The sequence below is a fragment of the Ictalurus furcatus genome, chromosome 10 (assembly GCF_023375685.1).
Source record: "Ictalurus furcatus strain D&B chromosome 10, Billie_1.0, whole genome shotgun sequence".
In the NCBI taxonomy this organism is placed as follows: Eukaryota; Metazoa; Chordata; class Actinopteri; order Siluriformes; family Ictaluridae; genus Ictalurus; species Ictalurus furcatus.
Genome location: NC_071264.1, coordinates 13,240,517 through 13,250,099, shown reverse-complemented (window position 1 = coordinate 13,250,099; position 9,583 = coordinate 13,240,517). Strand labels below are relative to the sequence as shown.

The window sequence follows — 9,583 nt, the reverse complement described above, 5'->3', positions numbered from 1 at the left end:
TCCTGATTCGCTGGTAAAAGGCCAAATGAGAACCAGTCACTCATAAAACATACAGAAACACTTTACTCTGTAAAATGCCAAAGGAAGTTCAACAATTGATGTACATGTTTAAACCATAGTTCTAACATATATATATTTTTTAAATCAAACATGTAGTTTCAACTTAGCAATGTGCATTCATTCAGAAAAACAATAACTGTTTTTTGCAGTACTATATAGAGTCACCATTCACATTTGAATTCAGATTTTAATCCAGTTCCGTGTGAAAAATGTGAACAGCAAATGGACCAACATTAGTCATGTGAATGAACACCACAGACTGATGAAGCACAAATGAAGATCTGTGGTGTGAGTTGTTTTGTTCATCTCTAAACTATTGTGCCCAAGATAAACATTTATGAATGTATTAAGGTCAATATGCTAATTTAAGCATACAAACGTACAAAAACTGTGGACGTTTATGATACAACATGTAACTCAAACGTGAGGCAATTTTAAAAAAAAAGAAAAGAAAGAAAAAAACAGAGTAGAATACTGAACTTATCATTAAATCTGTAACCAACACTGAATTTTTATACTGAATAATCAGGGGTGATTAAAACACGAATCATAAGAAACCTACATTTTATAATTCCTACAGTTTATGTGAGATTCGGTTAGCTGAGGTTCTGATGTTCTCTTGTCTTCAAGTGGCCAGAATTAGGGGATTTGAGGGACTTGATGTTGAGCATAGTACAGAAATTGTACTGTGGAGAATAAATGTATCAAACATCCAAAATTCTACATGCATTTCATGAGGTTCCTTCAACAGAGCCCGACACTGTACAACACTAACTGCATTCTTTTCATCACATCCTAGTTTCCTGCATCATTAAGGACTAGGTATTCTCGGCGATATCATAAAGCCTCCGTGCTTACTTAGACAGGAGGATTTAAGTTTGCCCCGATTGTCACATCACTCCCTCAGACACAACCCAAACACATGGAAGTGCCACTTTCAACTCTGGAATCTGCAAAGGGTTTGTTCTTATACACATGAAAAACAGAAATAAAATCAATGCCTAAAATCCAAACTGACAGCCCTGGAAAGAAATCCCAACCAGTGGGTTTAGATTAGTGTCCTTCATAGCCGGACTAGAGCATCTTGGTAAATAAGTTGAGCTGATCTGCTGGAGTAGGGAGTTCTGGTCCTCATTAGATGATTGAGTTGATAGACTTGTATCCAGGTAGTTTCAGGCATGTATTGCTGCCCTAAAAAAAGAGAGATTGTGCAGCAGTTATCTATTATAACAATGCGATGTTTTATGTTAAGATAAAATTTCTCAATAACAGGCTGCAATACATATTATGTTATTTATATTATTTATTTTGTAAGGTTTTTTCAAATTGGTATTAGTGACTGGCCTATTCATATGACTATAATAAACAATGCAGGTTGCTAATACATTCAAGTGCTGGAACTTTCGAACAATAAACACAGTGGAAACTAATTACTCTAAGCTCTTGTTGTTATTTACTAGTTGTCACAGCAACATAATTCATCTCAGGACTATGAGAGAAGACAGACTGCTGCTTTCTGAGAGCTCTTGTTAACTCGTTTACATTGTCTGTCCGTATGTTTTGTTTCATAGTGCCTTAAAATATTAAATTCTTTCAGCACAGCTTGAGACCAGATTACACAAAATTTTAGTTTGGAATTTCTTTCCCAAAATAAATGTCATTGTCCATTCCTCAAACACTTGAAATTCAGAATCCAGAATCTCACGGTTTCCCGTGTTCTCAGTTCTTCCAGACTTTTCATTAATCAGTGAGAGCTGCATGTGTCCTCACCTTCGCTATACATCCTCTTTGTCATCATGACAGTTTCCCTCATCCTTAAGTGCCTCTCCACCGCTGGAAGCCTCCTCTACATGAGCCAACATGTCGGCCATGAGAGCCTCCTCCAGACGCTTCCTCACGTTGTACACCAGCTCCTCCTGTTTCCTAAACAAGCAATCAATATGAAACATACAATTCATACAAGGTAATTATTCCATAATAAAAATAAAAGCGTCCCCATAAAGGGGTCCACATCATTACAACTTAAGCTCTGATGTATGTAAGATTCAAAAGTGAAATCATACTAAAAATTAGTTAATTAAAAATTAATTAGTTAAAAAAATATTATCCATCCATTTTCCGTACTGCTTATCCTACACAGGGTCACGGGAGAGCCTGGAGCCTATCCCAGGGAACTCAGGGCACAAGGCAGGGGACACTCTGGACGGGGTACCAACCCATCACAGGGCACAACTGCATACACACTCACACACTACGGATAGTATTGGAAATGCCAATAAGCCTACACAGCATGTCTTTGTACTGGGGGAGGTATATTCATTAACGTTTAACAGTAACGGAGGAACGCCCCTGAATGTAGTGAAGTAAAAGTTCATTTCTGTGACGAAAAATTAACCTGAGTAAGAATAAAAGTATGGCCAGTTAAACCTACTCTTAAAAGTACATTTTTTTCAAAAAGTTACTCAAATAAATGTAACGAAGTAAACGTAGCGCATTACTACCCACCTCTGCTCATTATTCAGATGCTGATATCTGGTTACAGGCAACATGTTAATGCTTGGTGTGAATGAGGACAAAAAGCCACCATATTTGGAGCAACTTCCAGACAGCATGAATCTCACCTGATGTCCTCGTCTGTAACAATGAAAGCCTTGCAGAGCGGCTGGGTCGTGTTCAGCCACACTCCAGGGTTCTTCTCCACAGCTGCCGACAGCTGGCCTGTGATGGGAGCAGAGCTGGTGTGCAGGGCGCTAGCAATCGCAGACAGCAAAGTTTTATCTGTGCACCCAGGACCTACTCCTGCAGGAGAGCAAAGCCACCTCACTGAAGTCCTGCTGGTTTTTCATCATGTAATAAATGTTAACATCATAATTTCATAAATGTGTTTAAATCTGAGGTACCCTTTAAAAATGACATTTTTAATGTAAGGTGTGTTGAGACTGTCATACCCTGTAGACCTTTAGGTAGGTCCATGGTTTTCACCAGCTCCTCAGCTATGTCATAAGCATTAAGACCACTCAGCTTCTTCTCCCAAAACAACTGCAGAAAAAAATCAGACCATTTCTAATAGTGAATAGATACAGATTAGAAACACACTTATTGATGAAAGTCAGCTCCAGAATTATTGCCACAGGCCATAAAAATGAGCAAACATTCTTATACAGAAGAAATATCACACGTAATCAATGAATCAAATTGTAATGCAATTTTCAAGAATAACAATTTGTTTGCATTTATTTTTAAATATTCTTCATGTGTACAGTGTATGTTTTTTAATTCTTTAAAATTTTTGTATTCAGTCTTATACTGAAGTTTTCCTCTTCAGATGTTTCTCCTTATAGCCTCCTTATTAGGTGTTTACTATAAGACTAATAGGTAAATGTATGTACTTAGTGAGGAGTAGAAATCTAGGAGATTAAGGGGTTAAGACATTTATATAAAAATTATTTTGTTAGGAAAAAAGGTCAGCGGTTTGTCCAATTTTTTTAAGTGCAACTTTTTAAAACATTTTGTGTAATGTTTATTTTACACAATCATTTATGTCCATGCTGATAAAGGATGGCAATATTTCCAGAATTGGTCATACAAAATATGAGCAAAATGTTCTGTGCTCTCTAAAAAACTTAGTTCAAATTTTGTTTTATATTTAGTCCCATAGTTAAGTACCTGTCTTGGTTGGTCTACGGCTTTCTGTGGGTCTGTTTTGACTTTGTTGCTTGGATGGTTGGTGACTTTTGTGACGGGCTGTTTGAAGATAGAGGCTGTCTGTCGCACTGGGAGAGATGTGTTCAGGTCTGGTTTTCCCTACAGCACACACAACATGGGATACAACTCATGACACAGCGATGAAAGTTTCATATTCAAACACCACAGAGATGTTGTGGATGGACACTGGCCGTAAAAAAGTGTCCATATGAAATGGTTAGAGATTATTGTGCATAAACAATAGGATTACCTAATTCATTATTAAAGGAGACAAATTAAAGGATAAAGCGGTTGTGCTGTTAGGGGCATTTTGCTAGCAAGATTTGGATCCACTTGTCCCCTTAAAGGAAAGAGTCAATGAAAATCAATACAAAGTTATTCTGTCTGATCATTATTATCATATGATGATACACTTTTATCCTGAATGGAGTGCTCTCTGCGAAGATGACTCCGTCCCCATCCACAGGCTTGCCGAGTAGGTTGAGGACAATTACATGAAGTATTACATGAGTTTCCGTTTACCAAGCCGATGTTCATCGTGTTTTGTGTCCTAGCTTTGATCTTGTTCTCGCCCTCGTCCTCGATTCCTGTTTTGCCTCGTTTATGCCTGTTTGCCGATCCCCTGACCTATTGCCTGTTGTCCACGCTATTGTCTCATGTTTTGGATTTGTCTGCCTGCCTCTCTTTAATAAAGCTCTTATCTGCACTTGCATCTGTCCTAACTTCCATTATGTGACACAATCTGAATTTAAAAACTACAAATCAATAAAATGATCGCAGTTTTATTGAAATTAACACACCAAAACAAAAACAATATGAAATATTATTCTTCATTCAGTTCTGTAACAATCAAATTTAACAGATTTTTTTTTAAAAATCCAATTAACCAAATAATGTAAAGTTCTAGAAAACTATTATGATATGCAAAACAGCAGTCAAGTAATGAACCAGGCCTCTATTCTGTTTATGTAAACATATTTCCACTTTCCATTTAATTAAAGATTATTGTGCAAATCAACAGTGCAAAACAGCAGCAATAGAACTAAAACCAACCTCAAACTGTAAACAACAGATGTAGCCACAAGTCAATAACAAAGTTTTGCAGGGCTACACAAATTTTAATGTTACATATAGCAAATTGGACTGCTTTCTATTTAAGCAAAAGTTGCAGGCTTCTCTTCAAGAACAAAAGTTGCTCAGTTTTCTGGTAGGAGAGACATGAGGTGCTGAACTGAATAATTTGTCACTCTCTGTGCTGAAGCTTGGGCAGATAAATACCTGCATGCAATCTGCACACGCAATGGAAAGCGTAGCTGTGCTTGTGGCACTGCTGTGGATCGAGGTGCTTTCCTGAGGAATCTTGTCAAACTTCAGAAAGTGAGTGAATTTGCGCCTCATCACTTGTACGCACCCGTTTCTCTGGTACACTTTGCTCTGTGCTGCGTGTCAATCCTTCAGCAGATGCATTCATCACCTCCAGCTCTGCCTGTATCATTTCCCGTGCACACTGCTTTTTCTCCACGTCAAAGTAACGTTCTTTAAATCGCGGATCTAGTAATATTGCCATGCAACAATAACCATCGGGGCACTGAGGGGCAGGGCGTGGCAACATATATTTTCAGCCTTTTTTCTCTTTCGACCAAAAACCAAATTTCGGTTATCAAAGGAACTTTGATATTCAAAACAGTTTTCCCATAATGGACTGGAAAATGCATGAAACTACTTATCATTCTTGAATCCCTTTGCCTATAGCTATGGTTCTGCTTTCCTGTGATTGCTTATGCAACAATTGTAGCGCATCTATGAATGTGCAGCTCACAGAGTCTGGGTGCTTGGCCCCCGACAATGCTGCTTGCAGCTTTCATTATTATAATTATTATTATTATTATTATTATTATTATTATTATTAACAGATGACGAAAAACAGAGGTCATACGTAACCATGGGACTTGTAAGTGTTATGCAGCAGTTTATACATTCAGGGATTAATCTGCCCTCACCTTTGTCTGACTGTTGGTGTCGTAGCGAAGCCGCTGTCTGTTCTTGTTCAGTTTACTCATGAGCATCTTCCCTGTGCGGAAATCGAACGAGCTGAGGTCCATGGAGTTGCCAAGGTAACGCACCAGCTGAGGCTTGCTGCGAAACTTCTTACCAGCGGGACTGACAGGAAAAATAGGACAAATCTTATGCAAACCATTTCAATCAACAGATGCACAATACAAAAAAAGAAATATTGTGGTTAAGGTTTTGGCACAAAAACAGATAATAGATGAAAATGGATGGGGTTATTTTTCAGACAACTAACAAATGGAAAAGCAAATTGTGACATGCAGTGATCACGGCCTAGTTAGTTAAGCCAAATTCAGTGAGCAGTTTCACACCAGACCCAAAGTTACACACATCCAATGATTAATGTTATGAATGATCTCCACAATGCACTGATACTGTTTTTAAGGATTGATACTAATATCAATTACTGTGCTCATACAACTTGACTAGGTTTTTTCCTATCCAATGGGATTGTACAGAAATGTTTTCAACTTCAACTGAAAAAATATGTCAGCATTAGATAATTAAATACAACCTCTTACTATCACAATGCTTACGTTATGTAATCGTATCTCTGACTGTGAGGCTAAAGTGTATATCCAAGTCAACCCTACATTGTTATGTAAGGTTTAATAATATAGAAACAAAAATATACTTGTATCAACCCAGTACTGATACCACGGAAAGTTATCCATGCATATTATGACATGTATGTGACATGGCCTAAATGACTTCCCATTTGTTGCAGACTCTCCTCTAAACAAGATGAATATGAGTGATCCATACAGGTCTTACTTCCAGTTTTTTACATGAAGTGTGCATCCAGGTATGCAAGCTAAGGCTTTAGATCTGTCTTTCCACACAAGCTGTCTACCATGCAAATATGAGTGCTCACATTGTCTTGGGTTTTTTTCCCCCATGCAGCTGTCAGAAGGCATGACTCTGTCTACACTCACCACGTTTCACACAAAGCCAAGCTCTGTTTGTGTAAAGTATGTGTGGAAGGAGCATGTTTTTATATCTTGATGGGGACTAAATATCCCCATAAGATCAAAACTGTCAGATATTCCTATCTACAAGCTTTTTTTTTTCTTGAACCTAAATGAACCTGCAGCTCTCATTTAAAAAAACTTTTTTTTTTCTCTCTTTCAGCTGCTCCCATTGAGGGTCATCACAGCAGATTACCCGTCCGTATACTTTGATTCTGTCCTTCCAGACACAGCCCTCCCCATTTTCCAGGCTTGGGACCGGCACCGAGAGTCTATTGGCTCGTGCCACCCTCCAGTATAGTCGGTTCCCTGACCAGGAATCAAACCTGGGCCAAAGCAGTGAGAGCACTGTATGCGAACCACTAGTCCACCAGGGAACCTAGCTCTCATTTAAAAACTAACAGAGATAAAATGTTTGCTTTTGGTTACAGAGGATAAGGATTGAATTTAGGTGTAGATGTAGCATTAATCAGCATAATTAATAATGATATCTTCACAGATAAATGTGTGTGTGTGTGTGTGTGTGTGTGTGTGTGTGTGTGTGTGTGTGTGTGTGTGCCCCTTCCCTTCCTTTTTGGTTAGATGCAAACACAGTATGAAGTTACATAAATATTGAGTATGACTGGTCACATGAAGATGTCATGCCCGGTGTTCTCAAGCTTGCGAGATGTGCAAAATGAAATGGGGATATAATAATAATAATAATAATAATAATAATAATAATAATAAATAGCCTACCACAAACTAAACAACCGACCCGCCTCTCTCCTGTGCTCTTCCTCCTCTTCCTCACCTCTGCTAAAAAAAAGAAACAAATCGGGTCTATTTCGGGTCACTGTCCGCATTCTGCCTTTTTACTCGGTCCAGAGGAGATGAAACTGTGTTTATGTTCTGTTTTAAGCCATTGAACTGAAACAGGACTGACTCTTGAGTCATAAGATGAAAGACACTCTGTTCACTTTCTTCCTGAACATTTATTTCCCTTTTACAGTCTCCAGGTCTGGTGTGGCGTGATGTTATTATTTCAGTAGGAACTATATTTGAGGCACATGAGGACACATTTATCAAAGTTTTATCATTTATACTTCTCACCAAAACGTTTATTAGTCTGGGTCCAGATTTATATGAGTCCCGTTAGCGAATCTTTATAGCCAGGCTCGGGGACAGAGCAGAGAAGTACCTGGACATCCTGAAGAACACGAGCATGCTGATGAACTGTAAAAAGCCGGTTCGTGGGTTGGTTCCAACGTACATATTCACAGAAACCACCCACTCCGATTCAGTTTTGACATCTGATATCATTTCTGACTCATTTCTGTGTCAAGTCGTAATTTTTTTTTTAAATTACGGGTTTAAAAATAAAAATAACATAAAGGTAATTCATTCCCGACTGCGCGACGCCGCGGACTCAAAGCTGAAAGGCTGCAGGTATGCAGACAAATCCTACGATTGTTTTCGGCTCGGCCATATCAACTCTACAATTCAATGAAAATGGCAGAAAAACGGCGTGTCTTAACGTTTTTGACCGTCAGTAAACGTGTTAGGACGCGTGGAAATATAAGTACCCTGTTACGGACATGTCATAAAGCTGTAATGATATGCGGCTAGTTTTAGTTTAGCTAGCAAAAAAAAAAAAAAAAAACAACCCCACACACACATACAGTGAACCGCTTAGCCGTAAGGTTCCCGAGTATAAAAAAAGACTCGGTCCATTAATCATAACACAAGGCCAACCTGTAAGCAGACAAGCTAATTTTTTACACATTTTGAATGGTATTTCGACAACACCGTCGCCCGTCCCGCACTCCACACACTCGCATGTGAAAGGGAAAGCTAGGCTAGCTTTGTTACCGAGTTGAACAGAGAGCCTGCATTATCTTACATTCTGTGCACAGGAAAGCTGATCTGCTCGGTTACTCAAATGAACAACAACAACAATAAAAAAAAATATTAAAAAAAATTAAAAACGCCACCGACCTGCTTTATTATCATACAAACAGCCAGCACGGTGATCTCACTGCAAGAAGGAAAACGTGGACGTGTTTAAATGTAAGATTTGCATTTGCTACTTACTCGTTTTTCTCCATTTGCATGCTATTTGGGTGTCTCCTGGTTGATCGTTAAATCCCCTCTTCTGCTCTGCACTTGCGCTCCCCTCCCCCTGCAATGAGACTAATGAAAGACATCATTCGCCCTGCAGGGACAATCACACTCTCCGGACCTGTACAAGCACTGGAAACTCCCTCGATTACCCTTTACACCAACACGTTTCTTTTAAATGTGTGATTATAGTGAAAACAGGAGTGGTTTAATTAACCTACGCTGTTTTAACAAAGCACATCATGCAGCAATCTCAGGGGTTACACTGGGGTGTAGGAGGTGAGGGATCCTTCCATCATGGGCACCAGTTCAATTCAATTTTATTTGTATAGCATTTTTAACAGTATAAATGGTCAAAAAAAAAAAAAAAAAAAAAAAACAACAACGCATTTTTACAGAAAGCTGGTTGTAGATTTATATTTAGATACCTAATGAGCAAGCCAGAGGTGACACTGGGAAGGAAAAAAGTACTGAGATGACATGAGGAAGAACCTTTTAGATGAACCAGAAGGGAGTCCATCTTCTTCTGGGTGACACCAGATAGTGGGATTATAAATGAGTACGCTTCTACAACTCTACACTGTAGTTGTCAAACAGCAGTCTTTAGGGTATCCCTATAGAATCAACCATATCAGCACTGACTGTGTCACAAGTATAGAAGTTACAAGCAGAGGCTGAGA

The 9,583-nt window shown here is 38.7% G+C and overlaps 1 protein-coding gene across 3 annotated transcripts; it reads right to left on the bottom strand.

The window, feature by feature from the left end:
* Nucleotides 1-105: 105 nt before the first annotated feature.
* Nucleotides 106-9,287, bottom strand: mbd3b (methyl-CpG binding domain protein 3b). Of its 3 annotated transcripts, none has more exons than XM_053634215.1 (8): nucleotides 8,877-9,287; nucleotides 7,542-7,601; nucleotides 5,766-5,925; nucleotides 3,727-3,864; nucleotides 3,009-3,099; nucleotides 2,682-2,859; nucleotides 1,831-1,983; nucleotides 1,161-1,251 (listed from the first exon to the last, which is right to left on the bottom strand). In XM_053634215.1, the coding sequence occupies exons 1-7, from the start codon at nucleotides 8,894-8,896 to the stop codon at nucleotides 1,836-1,838; spliced, it is 795 nt and encodes a 264-aa protein (XP_053490190.1). In that variant the 5' UTR covers nucleotides 8,897-9,287; the 3' UTR covers nucleotides 1,161-1,251; nucleotides 1,831-1,835. The 3 variants fall into 3 exon arrangements, with proteins under 3 accessions (XP_053490192.1, XP_053490190.1, XP_053490191.1); XM_053634216.1 differs by having other exon boundaries at nucleotides 7,542-7,598; XM_053634217.1 differs by lacking the exon at nucleotides 7,542-7,601 and having other exon boundaries at nucleotides 106-1,251; nucleotides 8,877-9,285.
* Nucleotides 9,288-9,583: the final 296 nt, after the last annotated feature.

Coding starts and splice junctions, on each gene's coding strand:
- mbd3b (XM_053634215.1), bottom strand. CDS start 8,896: ATGCAAATGGAGAAAAACGA. Junction 3,865..5,765: donor ACACCAACAGTCAGACAAAG/GTGAGGGCAGAT, acceptor TGTGTGCTGTAG/GGAAAACCAGACCTGAACAC. Junction 1,984..2,681: donor GTTACAGACGAGGACATCAG/GTGAGATTCATG, acceptor TTGCTTGTTTAG/GAAACAGGAGGAGCTGGTGT.